This window comes from Gouania willdenowi, unplaced genomic scaffold, assembly GCF_900634775.1.
Source record: "Gouania willdenowi unplaced genomic scaffold, fGouWil2.1 scaffold_360_arrow_ctg1, whole genome shotgun sequence".
Classification (NCBI taxonomy): Eukaryota; Metazoa; Chordata; class Actinopteri; order Blenniiformes; family Gobiesocidae; genus Gouania; species Gouania willdenowi.
In genome coordinates this window covers 47063-67652 of record NW_021145123.1, presented here as the reverse complement: position 1 = coordinate 67652, position 20590 = coordinate 47063, and the positions used below count along the sequence as shown (strand labels likewise).

Below are 20590 nucleotides of genomic sequence, written 5' to 3'. Positions count from 1 at the left end.
AATAATAAAATAAAATAAAAAATCAGGACAACTTTGTTTTTGAAAAAAGCCAAACACACATTATAAAAACTTATAGACACAAAATGGCTCCATCCAGATAGTTTTGATTATGTTAAACTCAGAAGAAAGAACAAACTGTTTCCTACAAAAACATGATATCAAAATAATAATAATAATAATAATAATAATAATAATAATAATAATAATAATAATAATAATGATGATGATGATGATGATGATGATGATGATGATGATGATGATGATGATAATAATAATAATAAATAAGAATAATGATAAATAATCTGATCTGACTGATCTGGACATGTCATCTACCAGTGGCTGTTAGTGATTGGTAGATGACCGTTGCTATGGATACTATGGACAAATACAGAATGAACTCTCCCTCAAAAGGAAACACTCTGAAAAAACTCTGCTGCTGGGAAAAGACTAAACTAAAGTGTTCTAATCATTCCCTCCTGATAAAACAAGTAAAGACTGAAGGACACGTCACAGAAAACAATAATGCTGATGCTGCTAAAATATGTTGGTGTATGTTAACATGAAACACATCAGTTTAGAAATCATTCAATCAAAACTATATGTTCAATCCCATAAGGTTTTATAGATAACGCTAATAATTCTGTAATTTGTCTCATGTTTAATTAAAACACAAAATTAATTAATTAATTAATTAATTCTCCTCTTTTTGACATGAATGAAATGAATGATTATGAAACTATATCTTGTGTGAACTGCAGTGACTGGTAGAAAGAACATTAGATAACACACAACACAACTTGTTCACAACTGATACAGAAAGAATATAAAAATAACATTGTTTGACCTAGAAAATAAACACTTACACAACAGAATAATTACAACACATAAACATTGATTAAATAAGATATTATGGAAACCACACACACACACACACACACGTATGTGTGGGTGAATGAATAAGGATGATGTCATGCTGTATGTATGGGAGAAACGTGTTGTGAGTGTGAGTGTGCTAGTGGGCGTGTCATAGAGTGATTGATTGATGGATGATGACATTTTATGTATAACTGAGAGAAACGTGTTGTGAGTGAAAAATGTACCAGGGCGTGTCTTTGAGTGAGTGATCATGTGATAGAAGGATAGCTGTTTGCACACATATATACATACACATATACAGTACATACACAATGTAACACTCCACAACACTTTACAGTTGTAGCTTGAATAAAAGTCATATTTCTAGTTAAAAGGTAAATGAACAAATGATCTTAATTACAGAGATGGATAACATTATTTCATATATTGAGGAATCATATATACTGTATAGACCCTGGCCCAGAATGCAGAACAGTGGCTGATCACCTGAGGTTATAAAAACAACCTCACCACCTAAAACGTCTAATCAAAGGTGGGGGGGCTGAACTGTACATGGTACGTGGTCTATAGATTTAACTAAGACTCTTTAGAGAGATAATAAAGACATAAATACAATCACAAATCTGTTCCCTTGTAATCTATATAAATATTAGTAGAGGCATAAATTAACATAACACCTGGTTACATTTCTGTTTTGTTCTAATTACTGTTTTATTCTAATGATTTGATCTACTTTACAGTTCTTTGGGTTATTTTCTTACTTTTTTATTCACTTACCTCTTTAATAATCTCTGTTAGTTTCAATATTCTGTTACAACTGTGTAGAATATTGTCATTTCCCTCTATTTATGTTCTAAAAATCTCAGCCAATAGAATAACACGAATTAACTAATATAGATTCATATAATTGTAATTTAAATGAGTAAGCGATATCACTGTGCTTCAATTGATTTTTATTCAACAAAAGTTTCTATATTATATTGATATATTATTTCTACACAGTTTATATTAGAGGGTGATCACGTGTTTTTTTCGTTTGTGCTTCAAAAGCTTCCATATAAATTTGATAAAGATTGATAGTAATTTCTGAAAGTCATTTCCTGATTGGTCGCTGTGGGCAGGCAGGACCGTGAATGTATTTTTCCTCACTAAGAAATAAGAATCAATCAATCAATCAGTTAAGGTTCCTGCTGTGGGTTTTCACATTCACATGGAAAGAGAAGTGATATTAAAATAAAATACACACACACTACATAGCAATCATAGACTCACCACACTATGTGGTTGTATGTAATAAAGAAATTATAAAATCTGTGTTGAATAATTCTTACAACAACTTTTTTAATCATGTGATGTTTTATAAGATTAATTTTGAAGAGCGTGTTTTCCAGTTATTGTTTGTACAGATAAATATAAGTGGTTTAATTCAAGTTTACTATGTATATTCAATTTAAACACAAATCATGTTTGTATTCTGTTCTGTTCTACTTGTAACTTTTTTTTAATATTAAAACATAGTCTAACAGTAAATCCAAATAAATGTAATAAAGTTAAAAAAAAAAGTTTTTGGCCCACTCTAACAATGGTAAACAAAATAGGAATATAACTTGAAATAAAATTAAAGGAAAAATAAGGTTAAAATAAATTAACAAGCTTACTTTAATAACCTGATATTATAATTTCCAAATATCAATAACATAACATAATAAAACATAGTCTGAATTAAATATTTTGTCGTATTCATAATTTCATATAGTCACACTGTTAAACAGTGTGAAGAGAGGAAATGATAGAATGGATTATTATTCATGGTTTCTTTTTGTGTGTAATACTATAACTATATATCTTTATACTCAATAAATATATTCATAAAATATATTCAGGTCAACTTGTTAGCTGTCATTTTCAGAACAAGGACAAACATTTTCAGAACATCTGATTTCAACTTAATCTAACTCTAAAAATAACACAACCATGTACGTAAATGAAGAGAGAAATCAGATATAAACAAGACAATCAGATTAACACTAAAATGTCAGTTTGACCCAAAATGCACAAAGTCTAAATCATTAACAAATAAGAATAATTGTATTTTAAAATCAAACTTAATACACATTAAACAACTTATGTTCTATATATCTAAATAAATTAAATAAACAGACACCATCGACCTCTAAATGATCAATAATAATGAATAAATCAATAAATCTTAAACATAATTTGTATTGCTTTAAATCACCAGTAAATGACATCTTTAACTAATTACAAGGAGCTGATCATTTGATTTCTAAATATATAAAAACACTGATAAATCTATGTTTGGGGCCCAGGGAGTGAGCAGACCCTGAGGACCACAGCTGTGTTTTAGATGAGTGTCTGTTCTTCTATTGACTTGTTATGACTTGTTGATTCATTTTCTGTTCATCTCTAATAAATTGATTGATTGATTCAGCAAAACCTCTGACTATGTCTCTCTGTATGAAATCTCAGGTACTGAACATGAGAGTTAGCTCGAAAACTCTAACAATTGTTAAACAATGATATTTGTAACATAAGTCTACAGTTTGAAATAAATGTAAAACGTTTTAAAAACATACATATTTCTGTTTTAATTATTGTATGAATGGGTCAAATTAAACATTTTATTATTTTATTTTATATTACGCATTGTTGGAATGTCTGTGGTAAATAAATATTTTCATATTTTAAAGGCAGGTTAGGTGATTTTTGAAAGCTAGCATGATTTTGAATTTAGCTTACCCCCCTCCCCTCTGTGCTCCGTCTCACTCACATGCATTAGCACAGTTGCTGCAGAAGTGGATCTAAGCTCATTGTTTGTATTGTGTAGAAACTACATCGTCTCATTCAGCAATAAGTAAACACTAAACTTTATCATTATATACTGTAGGTTAAAAAACGTGACTAAAAACTCTGTTTTAAGTCCGTCACTAATGACGCACTTTGAGTGTGGGCTCGTGCACGTGAGGGGTGGAGAACGAGCAGGGAGACAGAGAGACGTGACTGGTTAATAAAAAAACAAACCGTCTTTTTTCTATGGTCAAAGTTTTTACAGGTTTACAGCTGCTACACATGATGGATTTTCTTTGTTTCTTTTTTCAGAGCACATAAGATCTTAATTTCTGTCAGAACATTAAGACAATTTCAATCAAAAAAAAATCCCCCACCCTTCTTTTAATTGATTGATTATTTGAATCATTGGTTTTGATTAATACAATTGCAATGTTTGAATTTTAGTGGTTTGTAACATTCAGAGCTAGAAATGCAATAATTTATTTCAGGCTTCAGCCAGTAATTTACATTTCAGTTCATCCCTAATTTTTTGACTTGATAACTTGTGTCAGAGCAATAATTAAAATATAATTTCACAAGATATATTTATATTTTTGTATGAACACAATCCTCACTGAATGGTTCCACCTCCTCTGATCTTCTCTCTCATTACTTCATCAACTACTCATAGTACTCATAGTACTACCTTCTTATATCTGTCCTTCATCCCTCTAACCTGTCCCAGTCCTCCTCCTTTAGTGTCCCACCTCTCACACCTTCATCACATTCCTCTGATACAGCTTTCTGTCACACATGTGATGGGGATTGATGTGAACATGTGATGAGCTGCTGTGATGTGTCTCACCTCAGAGTGTTCAGTCTCTGAGAGAGCAGCTTCACTGCTGAGTCTCCTGGATGGTTGTAGCTCAGGTCCAGCTCTCTCACACTGGAGGAGTTGGAGCTCAAAGCTGCTGCCAGAGAAGCCCCGCCCACCTCTGTGATGACACAACCTGACAGACTGGATTCAGAAAAACATCCACAACTCAGGAAACAAGTGAGGAGACGAAGAACAGGACAATGTTGATGGAACATGTGATCCACTGACCTGAGAGAGTCCAGTTTACAGTGAGGACTCTTCAGTCCTTCACACAGCAGCTTCACTCCTGAATCCTGCAGATCATTGTTACTCAGGTCCAGATGTTTCACACTGGAGGACTGAGAGCTGAGGACTGAGGACAGAGCTGCACAGCTTCTCTCTGAGAGACCACAGGAACTCAGTCTGTGGGATAAAGACATTCACATATTATTAATAATAATAATAATCATCACATTATTGACAGGATTCAAACCTCTGCCGTACACTTCATCTGCTTTATTACCTCCACCAAGGAGGAAAGATTTCAGCTGCCAGAGGGACTTCCTGATCAATAAACTGATTCTGATCAGTTTCAAAGATAAAAAATGTCTATCTCTCATCATCATATAAACTCATATCTGGGTTTGTAATTGATGGATCTGTATAAAATGTGACTCAGTTATATTGGGTGGTTAATCAATGATCCCACTGAGTTTCATCCTGATCAGATCCAGATTGTTTATTTCATTGATTTATATTCTTTTTTTAAAGTGTGTCCATACATTGTGACCTACTGGATGTTTATTAATGGGATATAAATGTGGTTACAAGTCTTTAAAGTGTTAATGATCATGGTACCATGATCAGGATCATTGATCATTGATAACTGATCATATCTGTGAAGAGGAGGTTCAGAGCTTGGTGGAGGTTGGCACTTTCCACTGTTTATTTAGTCGATTAAACATTTTCATCATAGTTTGTGTTGATTAAAGTTTTTCAAGTGACAATAACTAAACTACGACCAATTTAAAAAAAAATACGTTAACAAAAATTGTATCAGCTTATATTTATATCTTCACTGACTAATAAAAACTAAATTATACACTATTATATATATATATATATATATATATATATATATATATATATATATATATATATATATATATATATATACACTGTTTGGTCACCTAGGCTGAAATCCAATCAGAACTCATGTGATCTAATGTATTGATCACATCTAATCTGTCTGTGTTTACAAACATTAATACCATCATATATCAGGTTGATCAACAGTAACTGAATATTTATAAAATATGTAAAATCTAATGCTTCATAGTTTAATCGTTTATATCTGTAACAGATTTATTCGACTGAAATACTGATGTCATTTAAATCAGTGTTTCTCAAATGGGGTACGTGAACCCCTAGAGTAAGTAACAGCACTGCAGGGAGGGATTCAGTGTGGAAAATGTACAAATAAAAGCATGAAAAATATGTGGATTTTAAAACATGTATTTTCTTTTAAAATGATAATAATAAAACTGATGATAATGATGGTGATTATAACATGAACTATAATGATAAAGGTCAAAAAGCGCCTTCGGCTAAAGATGCAGAAGAAAAAAGCTGAATCACAGAAATCCAGACAGTTTCATGAGGAGTACGTTGGGATGGCCTTCACCTGCACTTCACAGGACCCTCCATTAGCCCAGTGCTTTTTATGTGGCTAGCTGCTTGCTAACAGAACCATGAAGCCCTCCCATCTCCAACGGCATCTCTGGACTAAACATTAACCATATGCCGGGATCATAATAGAGTTTTTCTGAAGAAAACTGACTGATATCAGCAGGGCCACAGGAAGTAGGGGTGCTGGGGTTCTGCAGCTCCACCTATTGGCAAGAATGTAGGCATTTAAATGTAGCCTATGAAAAATATTTAGCACAATTTATAAATTCCTCATGAATATTTAGGGAAATGATTTTGATACACGTAGGCTATTACGTGTATTTTGTATTTTAATGTAATTATTTTCAGGCCTAATCAACACAGGTTCACGTTGACTTTTGAAGACATGGGTACGCAGCACCATGACCCAGAAAAGACTCACCCCCAATTTCCACTGGATGCGGCTCCGCTGCGGAACGTCACCGCCGCGTCACCGGAGCTGATAGGTTTCCACTTTAGTCTATGTGTTAATTTCCACCGGGTCCGCTGCGTTGCGTGTCTTCTTCTTCCCAGATGCGGTAGTCCGGTGCCCTCCTCCAGATATACGCAGGACTTCTATATCTGGCGGACACCGGAGCACGACGCATCAAGCAGCACAGAGCAAATGAAGCTAAACAGGAAATTAAGCACGTACTCCGCAATAAAATATCGGGTTACTTTTCAAAATAAAACACTTCAGATTATATTTCAAGTAAATACATCACCAAAATGTCATAATGTGTAAAAACAAATTCACATTCACTATATTGATTCCTCTCATACTGTTACTACACTGTAAACTGCAGCAACTTTGATTTAGTTCATGTTTTAATGGTGCAGTTTTATCTCTTCTCTGTTGGTTGTTGCCAAAAAATGTGTCAATGACAAATCCAGAGTCCAACCTTCTTGTTCTCTTTTGTTAGGAACACTGACCTGTTTATCTGTTTATTGTTGTGTTTATAACTCATACATTTAACTGCGTTCTTGCGCGATTATATAAATATCATGAGAACTGCTCTGTCTCGTGACGTCACAGTCGTTCAAACGGAGAGCACCGCGGCGCACTCAAAACGCAACCGGTGTGAATTACCGGACGGTGGACAGCGGTGAAATACCGGATTGGTGCCGTGGCACAACGGAGACGTATCTAGTGGAAACCCCGGGGACTCACACACCTTTCTCTGATGCACGCCCACACACAGATTCTGAACTCCCTGGACATTCATCCTCATATGAGAGACTTTATCTCCACGCCCCCAGAGCACACCTCCACATTTGGACACCTGTAACCATGGCAACCCTCCCTGCAGCTCAAAGTAAGAGCATTGTGCCACCCTACACTTTCATATCTATTCATACAGTTTAACGTCACACTACAGTATTTTTACAAGGTGGTGGTGATGGAGATGGAGTGTGTTATTATGATTGTGTGTTCTGTGTGTAATGGATGTGGAGAGTTGTTAAATAACGTTTAAATAGTCAGATTATTTCCTTGTGGTGTGCATAAAAGGATTTTGGAGTCACGTGACATAAACATAGATGGTGCAGTGACTCAGGTTCATGTCAGCTGATCTAATCTATTGCATTGTTATAGTGTTAGTGTGAAGTTAAGCTAATAGTGAATATATTCATCTGAGAACTGATGATGTCTGTGCGTTACAGACCCTGGCTGTGAGTGTGCACCAGGGGCGTAGCACTACATTTTGGGCCCTGGGTACAAACCATCTTGTTGGGCCCCTCCTGTAACTTTTAATATGTACACTTTTGTTTCACCTGGAAACTATACTAGTATTATTATATAAACTTTATTTTTTCTTCACATTAACCTTGGAAGTTCCCAACCTTTTTTGGGTCATGACCCCATTTTAAATTTACAAATGTACTGCGACTCAGGAGACATTTTTTTTTCTAGAATTAATTTTTGATCATGTTTATTAAAGTGTGTTACAGATACAGAGTAGCCAGGATTAGATATTTATATACTGTATTTTATTTGAACTAGATGTATTTATTTGAGAAAGTTAAAGTACAGGATACCGTTATTTGATATATACTGTATTTGTATTGTGTATTTGAAAAACAATAATTCAAAAAACTTTAAAAATGAAATATTAATCAGTTTTTAGCTACTTTTTAACAAATTACTAGACGTTTAAACCCTTTTTAATTCCAGTCTGACCCCATGACCCCATGTAGGGTCAGACTGTATGTATGTGTAGGTGAATGAATAAGGATGATGTCATGCTGTATGTATGGGAGAAACGTGTTGTGAGTGTGAGTGTGCCAGTGGGCGTGTCATAGAGTGATTGATTGATGGATGATGACACTTTATGTATGTCTGAGAGAAACGTGTTGTGAATGAAAAATGTACCAGGGCGTGTCTTTGAGTGAGTGATCATGTGATAGAAGGATAGCTGTTTGCACACATATATACATACACACATACATACAGACTAACACACACGCCAGTTATTGTTTAATTCTTTAAATATTTATAATTTAAGATGGGTTAGGATCTTTCTTTTTAAGGAATTACTAAAAACTTTTTCTTGTTGGTCATACTTTGATATTTTTGAAATGATAATTAGAATAACTTTTGGATATCATACTTACAGATTTCATACTGTTTTCTTTCTCTTGATGATTAGAGTTGATTGACTTAATTTTTTTTGTAACACTCCCCAACACTTTACAGTTGTAGCTTGAATAAAAGTCATATTTTTAGTTAAAAGGTAAATGAACTAATGATCTTAATAACAGACATGGATAACCTTATTTCATATATTGAGGAATCATATATACTGTATAGACCCTGGCCCAGAATGCAGAACAGTGGCTGATCACCTGAGGTTATAAAAACAACCTCACCACCTAAAACGTCTAATCAAAGGTGGGGGGGCTGAACTGTACATGGTACGTGGTCTATAGATTTAACTAGGACTCTTTAGAGAGATAATAAAGACATAAATACAATCACAAATCTGTTCCCTTGTAATCTATATAAATATTAGTAGAGGCATAAATTAACATAACACCTGGTTACATTTCTGTTTTGTTCTAATTACTGTTTTATTCTAATTATTTTATTTACTTTTCAATTCTTTGGGTTATTTTCTTACTTTTTTATTCACTTCTTTAATAATCTCTGTCAGTTTGAATATTATGTTACAACTGTGTGGAATAATGTCATTTTCTTCTCTTTATGTTCTAAATATCTCACAACTAAAAACCCTTATGTGTATTTATATCCTCAGATAGATAAATACATATGATGACATGGATAGAATTAGATAGAAATTATAACTGGAAATATTTAAAAAAATTATAATCAACCTTTGAAATGTATATAAATGTAGTTTTTTGTTCACAGGATACAGACATCACCAGCTGAGAACAGAAACCATTGGATAAGTATTTGATTTAGTCTATTTTTAATTATGATTTATTTATTTTTAATAAATACAATAAGTTACAAGAAAGGGCAATGATGAACTACTTTATATGTAAATTAAAATAATCTGAAACAAATCACCTGCTCAGTTAGGAAATAGAACAGCTGATAGAATAACACTAATTAACTAAGATAGATTCATATAATTGTAATTTAAATGAGTAAGCGATATCACTGTGCTTTAATTGATTTTTATTCAACAAAAGTTTCTATATTATATTGATAGATTATTTCTGCACAGTTTATATTAGAGGGTGATCACGTGTTATTGTTGTTTATGCTTCAAAAGCTTTCATATAAATTTGATAAAGATTGATAGTTATTTCTGAAAGTCATTTCCTTTTTTTTTTTTTTTTTTTTTTTTTTCCTTTGTCTACACATGCTGTCGAAGGTTAACACTACAAGAAGTGCAATCTTTTAACAGCAATGCATATTTTATTATTGCAATTAAATAATTTTTTTTTATTTCATTGCATAATTGTGACCATCACCGGCTCTCCCTAGGGAAGGGTAAGAAATACTTTATTAAAGGGAGGATGTAAAAAAGAGAGGGCAGTGTTACACCAAGGTGAGGGGGTGGAGGGGGGTGGGGAAGTTAACAGGGAAGAGGGATACAAGATAGGAAATGGAATGGGTGGGGAGTAGACGATAGGTTTCAAGTGATGCGATGTGAAATTGTGGTTGTGTATAACTATATTGTGCTTATTGTTGTGTTATCAAGCCAGTTTGGTGACCAGTGTGCGGCTTAGGAATAATGGTGGTGGCTGTGAACAGAGGAAGAAGTGAGTGGAAATTCCATGAAACAGGTATTTGGGAACAACGTGTCTATGGTTGAGCCCAGTATGAGTGTTATCCCACAGCCCAAGGCCAGTGCATCCATGACAAATGTATTTCCAAGAACCGCCACTGCAAAACCCACGAGCCGCCCCCGGGCCCGAAGAAGCAGTCAGGCCAGCAGCAAGAGCGGGCAATCTAGGGGCCCCCGGCGACCACCCCACGGCCAAGCAGCCCCCCGAACGCCCCCAAGTTCCCAAGCCGAGAGGCAGCCATCGCCCCCCCCATACACACCCGAGAAAGCCCCAAGGAGCCAAGACCCAGCGCAACACGCCACCGATCCCACCCCCAACCCCCAGACCCCCGCCAGGACCGGCCCGGCCAGCCAGCCAAGCACCCCGGGCCCCAGGAGCACCCCCCGGGACCAGGACCCCCCAAGGGCAAGCCCCCGGGCCAAGCCCCCCGGGACGCACATCCCACCCCCGCCCAGGACCCGGCCAGAGCCCAGCAGGACCGCACAGCCTCGGACAGCCCAAGGCCAGCAGCCCAGGGCCCGCCACCCCCCGGACAGCACCAGCCACGGAGCAGCGCCCCCCACCGGCCCGTGAGCAACCGGCGATCCCCACCGCGGGGACGGAGGCACCCCAATGGCACACATCAAGTGCGGAAGAGCAGCCCCCAGCCAAAGATGCCCCGGACCCACCCACCAGTCCGCAGATGGCAGGACAGACCCACCAGGCGGCCGACAGCAACCTCCACCACCGGAACAGCTAGCGCCGCCCCCCAGTAAACAGCATCATTCCGAGGCGCCAAGCAACCCCGCCCCAACCCCGGCGAGGACACCAGCACACCCCCAGCACACCCACCCCCCAAACCGGCGAGGGAGGCCGCCCCGGGTCCGCACCCCGCGGGGCCCGCCCCCAAGCCCACCAGGAGACGAAACAAGCACCAAGCCACACCCAAGGGGAGGAAGCACCCCCGCGCCCCACCAGGCCGACACCGCCCGGAAAGACCCCGCATGGAGAGACCCCAGCAAAGCCCCCCCGAGACCCACCGCCACGCCCGACCGCACCATCCTGATGTATTTTTACTCTATGCAGTGGCCCAGCCACCAACAGAGGGGCCAGGCCCCCACCGGAGAGGCCCAAACATGTGAACCAACCCACCACCCTGTTATGGTGCCTCTCCATTCCCCAATAGAGAGGCACTTCCCTATCCCCTGTGTGAGTGTGTGTGTTTAGTGAATGTATGGGGTGTAATTAAAAGAAGGGGGCTGAAAGTCATTTCCTGACTTCCTTACTAAGAAATAAGAATCAATCAATCAATCAGTTAAGGTTCCTGCTGTGGGTTTTCACATTCACATGGAAAGAGAAGTGATATTAAAATAAAATACACACACACTACATAGCAATCATAGACTCACCTCACTATGTGGTTGAATGTAATAAAGAAATTATAAAATCTGTATTGAATAATTCTTAAAACATCTTTTGTAATCATGTGATGTTTTATAAGATTGATTTTGATGATCATGTATTCAGTTATTGTTTGTACAGATAAATATAAGTGGCTCATTTCAAGTTTACTATGTTTATTCAATTTAAACACAAATCATGTTTGTATTCTGTTCTTTTCTACTTTTAACTTTTTTTCTTATATTAAAACATAGTCTAACAGTGAATCCAAATAAATGTAATAAAGTTAAATAAAGTTTTTGGCCCACTCTGACAATGGTAAACAAAATAGGAATGTAACTTGAAATAAAATTAAAGTAAAAATAACATTTAAGTAAATTAACAAGCTTACTTTAATAACCTGATATTATAATTTCCAAATAACGTTAATATGACATAATAAAACATAGTCTGAATTAAATATTTTGTCTTATTCATAATTTTATATAGTCACACTGTTAAACAGTGTAAAGAGAGGAAATGTTAGAATGGATTATTATTCATGGTTTCTTTTTGTGTGTAATACTATAATTAGAAATCTTTATACTCAATAAATATATTCATAAAATATATTCAGATCAACTTGTTAGCTGTCATTTTCAGAACAGGACAAACAGTTTCAGAACATCTGATTTCAACTTAATCTAAATCTAATAACAACACAACCATGTACGTAAACGAAGAGACAAATCAGATATAAACAAGACAATCAGATTAACAATAAATTGTCAATTTGACCCAAAATGCACAGTGTAAATAATTTACAAATAAGAATAATTATATTTTAAGATTTAACTTAAAACATGTTAAACAACTCATGTTCTATATATCTAAATAAATCAAATAAACAACATAGACCCTTAAATGATCAATAATAATGAATAAATCATTAAATCTTAAACATAATTTGTATTGCTTTTAATCACCAGTAAATGACATCTTTAACTAATTACAAGGAGATGATCATTTGATTTCTAAATATATAAAAACACTGATAAATCTATGTTTGGGGTCCAGGGAGTGAGCAGACCCTGAGGACCACAGCTGTGTTTTAGATGAGTGTCTGTTCTTCTATTGACTTGTTATGACTTGTTGATTCATTTTCTGTTCATCTCTAATAAATTGATTGATTGATTCAGCAAAACCTCTGACTATGTCTCTCTGTATGAAATCTCAGGTACTGAACCCCAGAGTTAGCTCAAAAACTCTAACAATTGTTCAAAAATGATATTTATAACGTAAGTCTACAGTTTGAAATAGATTTAAAAACATACATATTTCTGTTTTAATAATTGTATGAGTGGGTCAAGTTAAACATTTTATTATTTTATTTTATATTATGCATTATTGGAATGTCAGCTCTAAATAAATATTTTCATATTTTAAAGGCAGGGTAGGTGATTTTAGAAAGCTAGCATGATTTTGAATGTTGCTTACCCCCCTCCCCTCTGTGCTCCGTCTCACTCACATGCATTAGCACCTCTGCTGCAGAAGTGGATCTAAGCTCATTGTTTGTATTGTGTAGAAACTACGTCGTCTCATTCAGCAGTAAGTAAACACTAAACTTTATCATTATATACTGTATGTTAAAAAACATAACTGAAAACTCTGTATTAAGTCAGTCACCAATGACGCACTTTGAGTGTGGGCTCGTACACACGAGGGGTGGAGAACAAGCAGGGAGACAGAGAGACGTGATTGGTTAATAAAAAAATAAACCATCTATTTTAATAATAATAATGCATCAATTTTATATAGCGCTTTATCATAGACACTCAAAGTCACTTTACAGAATTAAGGCATTACTCTTTCACTCCACACTTAGTGGTGGTAAGCAACTATTGTAGCCACAGCTGCCCTGGGGCAGACTGACGGAAGCGAGGCTGCCATAGTGCGCCATCGGCCCCTCCGACCACCACCAACACTCACTCACACACTGCATTCATACTAGGCAATGTAGGTGAAGTGCCTTGCCCAAGGACACAATGACAGATACCACTGGGGTGACTGCCACCCCACTGTGGCACCTGGAATTCTCTGTGGTCTCCCATCCAACTACTAACCAGGCCCAGACGTGCTTAGCTTCCGAGATCTAACGGGATCGGGCAATGACAGGCCAGTGTGGCCACATTTTCATTGGTCAAAGTTTTTACAGGTTTACAGCTGCTACACATGATAGATTTTCTTTGCTCCATTTTCAGAGAACATAAGATCTTAATTTCTGTCAGAACATTAGGAAAATTTCAACCAGAAACTTAAAAAGAGTATCTGGAAAAAATCCCCTACCATACCTTTAATCGATTGATTATTTGAAACATTGGTATTCATTTATACAATTGCAGTGTTTTAATTTTAGTGGTTTGTAACATTCAGAGCTAAAAATGCAATCATTTATTTAAGTTTTCGACCAGTAATTTACATTTCGGTTCATCCCTAATTTTTTGATTTGATAACTTATGACAGAGAAAAAATTAAAATATAATTTCGTAAGATATATTTATAATTTTGTATGAACACAATCCTCACTGATTGGCTCCACCTCCTCTGATCTTCTCTGTCATTCCTTCATCAGCTCCTCATAGTTCTCCATCAGCCTCTCCTCACTCCTCACTACCTTCTTATCTCTGTCCTTCATCCCTCTAACCTGTCCCAGTCCTCCTCCTTTAGTGTCCCACCTCTCACACCTTCATCACATTCCTCTGATACAGCTCTCTGTCACACATGTGATGGGGATTGATGTGAACATGTGATGAGCTGCTGTGATGTGTCTCACCTCAGAGTGTTCAGTCTCTGAGAGAGCAGCTTCACTGCTGAGTCTCCTGGATGGTTGTAGCTCAGGTCCAGCTCTCTCACACTGGAGGAGTTGGAGCTCAAAGCTGCTGCCAGAAAAGCCCCGCCCACCTCTGTGATGACACAACCTGACAGACTGGATTCAGAAAAACATCCACAACTCAGGAAACAAGTGAGGAGACGAAGAACAGGACAATGTTGATGGAACATGTGATCCACTGACCTGAGAGAGTCCAGTTTACAGTGAGGACTCTTCAATCCTTCACACAGCAGCTTCACTCCTGAATCCTGCAGATCATTGTTACTCAGGTCCAGATGTTTCACACTGGAGGACTGAGAGCTGAGGACAGAGGACAGAGCTGCACAGCTTCTCTCTGAGAGACCACAGGAACTCATTCTTTGGGAGAAAGACATTCACTTATTAATAATAATAATCATCATCACATTATTGACAGGATTCAAACCTCTGCCGTACACTTCATCTGCTTTATTACCTCCACCAAGGAGGAAAGATTTCTGCTGCCAGAGGGACTCCTGATCAATAAACTGATTCTGATCAGTTTCAAAGATAAAAAATGCCTATCTCTCATCATCATATAAATTTATTTATTTTTTTATTTATTCAGTTCATTTCCGACATGGTTGCATTCACAGAAATTCATTTGACATTCAGAGCAAAATCACATCATTGTTTTTTTTTTTTTTTTTTTTTGTCCTTTTTCATGCCGGAAAGGGCGACGGAAAAAAGCATTATGCTTATCTAGATCCGTCCCCTAATTTGAACACAGATAATTTTACATCCAAGCTCGTTTCTTCCCTTTTTTTTTTTTTTTTTTTTTTTTTTTTTGTGATGTGTTCTCGTCTGCAGTCATTGTTCCTGCTGTTACTCCTCTTCACAGTCTTTTTCCCCCGTATTTCCACGAGCTTTCTTTTCCAGTCGTTGTTTACGTTCCTCCAACTCTCCAAACGTGAAGTTCTTCTTCTCTCTGAGAACCTTCATATCCTCTGAGAGTCACCTCAGCTTACGATCCATCCGGAAGGCACATGCACAGACACATACCCCCATCATTAGCAGGCCAAAGATCATGACTCCTAGCAGATAGATGTCCTCCACATCTTCCACTTTCAGCTGGGAGAGACAGAGCATCTGGCTTCTCCCTCGTGCGTCCACGACATATCCACTTGGGTATGTGTCCTTTGGACACGGTATTTCGTGCTGAAGCAATTGCCTCGTTGAGAAGATTTTGTCAATGGTGCTCAATGACCAGTTGATGAGTTCCATGTCGTCGCTGTAGAGTTCAATGGAGAGTTGACTTGAGATCTGTATGTGTGTAAAAATGTACTCCTCGTTTTGTCCTTAAATTGTTTCAGATTATCTGACTGTTGTGTCTCTTTGTCAAGGCTGTTCCAGAGGTTCATGGCTCTATACACAGTACTATGTTTGCCAACGTTTGATATGATCCTGTTTGGTCTAAACACATTATTATGTCTGAATTCGTAGGGATTTTGATTGTAAGTGAAACGTTTTTGGATTTGATGTGGTAATTTTTTTGATGAAGCCCTAAATGCATGTATTTGTGTGTTGTAGTGTATTATTTCTTGCAGTTTTAGGTATTTTGACTTCTCAAATAAATCGTTTGTGTGTGTGTTGTGTGGTACTTTATGTAAAATTCTTATAGCTTTTTTTTGTTGTTTAAATAGTGGTTCAAGATACGTTTTGTAGTTATTACCCCATATTTCGGAGCAGTAATTTAAGTGCGATGCTATGAGTGAAGAATAGATTGTTTTAAGTGATTTGGTATGTAGGATTTGTTGAAGCTTCCATAGGATGTAACTGCTTTTGGCAACTTTGTTTTTAACTATTTGTATATGTTTTTTCCAGGTCAGCTTGTCGTCCATCCACACTCCTAGTGCCCTATATTCTTTTACTTGTTCTATTATTTCCATGTTTAGTTTCAGTCTTATATCTCCTGTTTTTTTTCTCTTTCCAAAGTTAATGAATTTTGTTTTACTGACGTTTAGGGATAGTTTATTTACATCTAACCATGTTTGAATTTTTAATAGTTCTTCATTTGTTGACTCTATTAAAGTGTTAATGTCTTTGCCTGGGCATAGAATGGTTGTGTCATCTGCAAACAATGTTAGTTTTAGGCAATTTGTGACTTTGAAAATGTCGTTTATGTATAGAATGAACAGTTTTGGCCCCAAAATTGAACCCTGTGGAAAACCACATTGTATGGTTTGGCATTTTGATGTATGTTCTTCAAAGTCAACATATTGTCTTCTATTTGTCATATAGCTTTTAATCCATTTTAAGGCGTTGCGCTTTATTCCGTAATTTTGAAGTTTTTCTTCTAGAATATCATGATTAATTGTGTCAAAGGCTTTTTTTAGGTCCAGAAAAATTCCAAATACAAATAGTTTTTTTTCTAATGCTTCTCTTATATTCTCCGTGATGTCAATTTTAGCCATTGCTGTTGAACGTCCTTTTCTAAATCCATATTGTCCTTCATGTAGTATATTATTGTCTTCTATAAATTTGTCGAGTCTGTTCATGAACAGTTTTTCCAGAATTTTTGACAGTTGTGGTAATATTGATATAGGTCGATAATTAGTGAAATTACATTTTTCTCCACCCTTGTAAATCAGTCTGATTTTTGCAATTTTCATTTTTTCTGGGAATACCCCATTCTTGAATGATAGATTACTTATATATGTTAGTGGCGGGGTTATTTCAGCTGTTATGGTTTTTATTAGACTCATAGTTAGATTATTAATGTCTCTGGATTTTTTTGAGGTACTGGTAGTGATTATTCTGTCCACCTCTGCTTCTGTTACTTCTTCGAGTACAAGATACTTATCAATGTCTTTCTTCTCATTGTCAAAATGGTTCCATTTAAGTGTTGGGTGTTTATTTATCTCTTTCTCTATGTCTTTTCCAGTATTTATGAAAAAACTGTTGAGTTCTTGTGCTATTATGTTTTTATTTTGTTCTTTTACATTGTTTATTATAAAATGGTCTGCATTTTTTTCTTTGCATTTGCGCATGGTTATGTTATTTATTATTTCCAACAATTTTTTGTTTTTGTTTTTATTCTCTTTTAATTGTTTTTCATAATATTCCCTTTTTTTTTCTCTAAGTAAATTATTAACTTTATTTCTGTATTTTTTATAACGTATTTCTGCTTTTAATGTTTTTTCTGTTATATATTTCTTATATAGTATGTTTTTCTTTTTGCATACGTTGGCTATTTTCTTATTAATCCATGGTACATTGTTTATTTTACTTTTGGTTGTTATTTGTTTCAAAGGGCAGCATTTATCGTATATTGTCGTTATTGTGTCTGTAAATGTGTCATATGCTACGTTCACGTCTTCTTCCTTGAAGACACTTTCCCACGTCTGTCTTTTTATCTGTTGTTTAAAGTTTTCTAATTGTTTTTCTCCTTCCAGTCTCCTGTATGTCTGTGTGTTATGATTTTCACGGTTCTTCTTCTCTTTTGCGTTTAGTATCATAAATATTGGTAAATGATCAGAGATGTCATTTATTAATATACCACTCTTTACATCTGTGTTTTGTATGTTTGTGAAGATGTTATCTATCAGTGTTGAGCTGTGTTTATTAATTCTGGTTGGTTGCGTTATGAGAGGTTTTAATCCATTTGTGTACATGCAATTGGCAAAGTCTTCAATGTGTGTATTTTTTAAAGGATTTAAAATGTTTATATTGAAGTCTCCACATATCAGTAATCTCTTATTTTTAATTTCTTCTATCATTTTGGTTAGTTTCTCATTAAATATGTCTATTTTACAGTCAGGTGCACGATACAAACAGCAGATTATTATCTTACGTCCCTCTGGACTTGTAATTTTCACTGTTATACATTCCATTACTTCTTCCACAGTTAAACTCAAAGACTCTATTATCTCCATATCTATATTTTCTTTTATGAATAGTGCTACCCCTCCTCCTGGCTTATGTAATCTGTTCTTATAGACAAATTTATATCCTTTTATCATAAAATCCATGCCTTTTTTTCATTCATCCAAGTTTCTGATAGTGCTATTATGTCAAACCTATACAATGTAGAGATGTATTCCTTAATGTCTTCAAAATTTGCATACATACTGCGACAATTACAGTGAACAAGTGACAGACCTTTTTCGTTCTTATTTTCCACTTTGAAGTCATTCTCTGTGTAGTAATGGCTGTTCGTGTATTGTTTCCAATGTGAAAAGTTGTTTGGGTCCACTTCGTCTACTTGATTAATCTCCCGTTGTTGATGTTGATGATGTTGCGGATGATTTTTAGTGGTTCTGTCCATATCCATGACCTTTATCAGTGTTCTTGACTTTTAGGCACCTCATTCGTATTTTTCCAGGTCTTCCATCCTTTGGACTAGAACGGGTTTTCCATTTTCTCCTCCTGGAGGTGTGATGTAAATCCTGCAGCCTCTGGTCCAGTTTTTCACAATTTTTCCTCCTTTCTTCAGTTGGCGTGCTTTCCATGCGATACTTGCATTCTGCTTCGTCAGGTTCTCGTTCATAAACACCATCGTTCCGGCCAGTTTTCTTCCTTGTTTCATTATTTCAGCTTTATATTTCACGTTGGTGAATGTAATTTTCACATCTCTGGTGTCTTTGCGTTTTGGCAGCAGCTGGCAGTAGTTGATGTTGTCTGGGTTCACTTCAATGCCTTTCGAGTCCAGGTAATCAATCACCTGTTCTTCAATCGATTTTTCGTCTTCGCTGGTCAGATCCTCTGTTTGTCTTGTTGCACTGGCGTAGCTCCTTGGCCTTATCTTTAGGCCCGTGATGATGACATCCTTTTCTCTTTCTTTTCTTTCCAGTTCTTCAACCCTCGCATCCAATGTTTTTATCTTTTCTGCATTCTTTACATTTTCTTCTTTCAGTACCTTGACATCATTCTCCAGTATTTTCAATGATTTCTCCAAGGCATTCGTCATGTTCTCCATCTTCGTAGATAGTTCTTGTCTTAAGGACATGAGATCCTGTCTCATCTCCTGATTCATCTCCTTAATCATTTCTTTAAGCTCTTCTTTGAATAGCTTAAAGTTCTCTTCCATTTTTGTTGGCATGTCTGGGCCCAGTTTTCTCTCTTCAGATGCAGCTGGTCGCTGCTCGCTGGTAGTCAAGGTCGCGTTATCAGACGGGAGTATAGCTTTCCCGGAGAGAGCTCTGAAAACACGTCTTTCTCCCTTCCTTGGCTCAGGAAGAATCTAAATTCATATCTGGGTTTGTAATTGATGGATCTGTATAAAATGTGACTCAGTTATATTGGGTGGTTAATCAATGATCCCACTGAGTTTCATCCTGATCAGATCCAGATTGTTTATTTCATTGATTTATTTTCTTTTTTTAAAGTGTGTCCATACATTGTGACCTAATGGATGTTTATTAATGGGATATAAATGTGGTTCCAAGCCTCTAAAGTGTTAATGATCATGGTACCATGATCAATATCATTGATCATTGATAACTGATAAAATCTGTGAAAAGGAGGTTCAGAGCTTGGTGGAGGTTTTATTTAGTCGATTAAACATTTTCATCATAGTTTTTGTTGATTAAAGTTTTTCAAGTGACAATAACTAAACTACGACTAATTTAAAAAAAATATATGTTAACAAAAACTATGTCAACATATATTTATATCTTCACTGACTAATAAAAACTAAAATATACACTATTACATATATATATATATATATATATATATATATATATATATATATATATATATATATATATATACACTATTTGGTCACCTAGGCTGAAATCCAATTAGAACTGATGTGATCATGTGATCTAATGTATTGATCACATCTAATCGATCTGTGTTTACAAACATTAATACCATCATATATCAGGTTG

At 36.1% G+C, this 20590-nt stretch overlaps 1 protein-coding gene and 1 pseudogene across 1 annotated transcript in view; both read right to left on the bottom strand.

Annotated features, from left to right (window-relative positions):
• Positions 1-20590, bottom strand: part of LOC114459853 (NACHT, LRR and PYD domains-containing protein 12-like) — a 41675-nt gene that overhangs the window by 6077 nt on the left and 15008 nt on the right. Inside the window, exons 7-9 of the mRNA XM_028442005.1 lie at positions 14922-15095; positions 4772-4945; positions 4532-4684 (exon numbers count right to left, since the gene is read on the bottom strand). Coding sequence (XP_028297806.1) covers positions 4532-4684; positions 4772-4945; positions 14922-15095 — 501 coding nt within the window. The remainder of the gene's footprint in view (positions 1-4531; positions 4685-4771; positions 4946-14921; positions 15096-20590) is intronic.
• On the bottom strand, positions 13924-14041 carry LOC114459854 (uncharacterized; annotated as a pseudogene).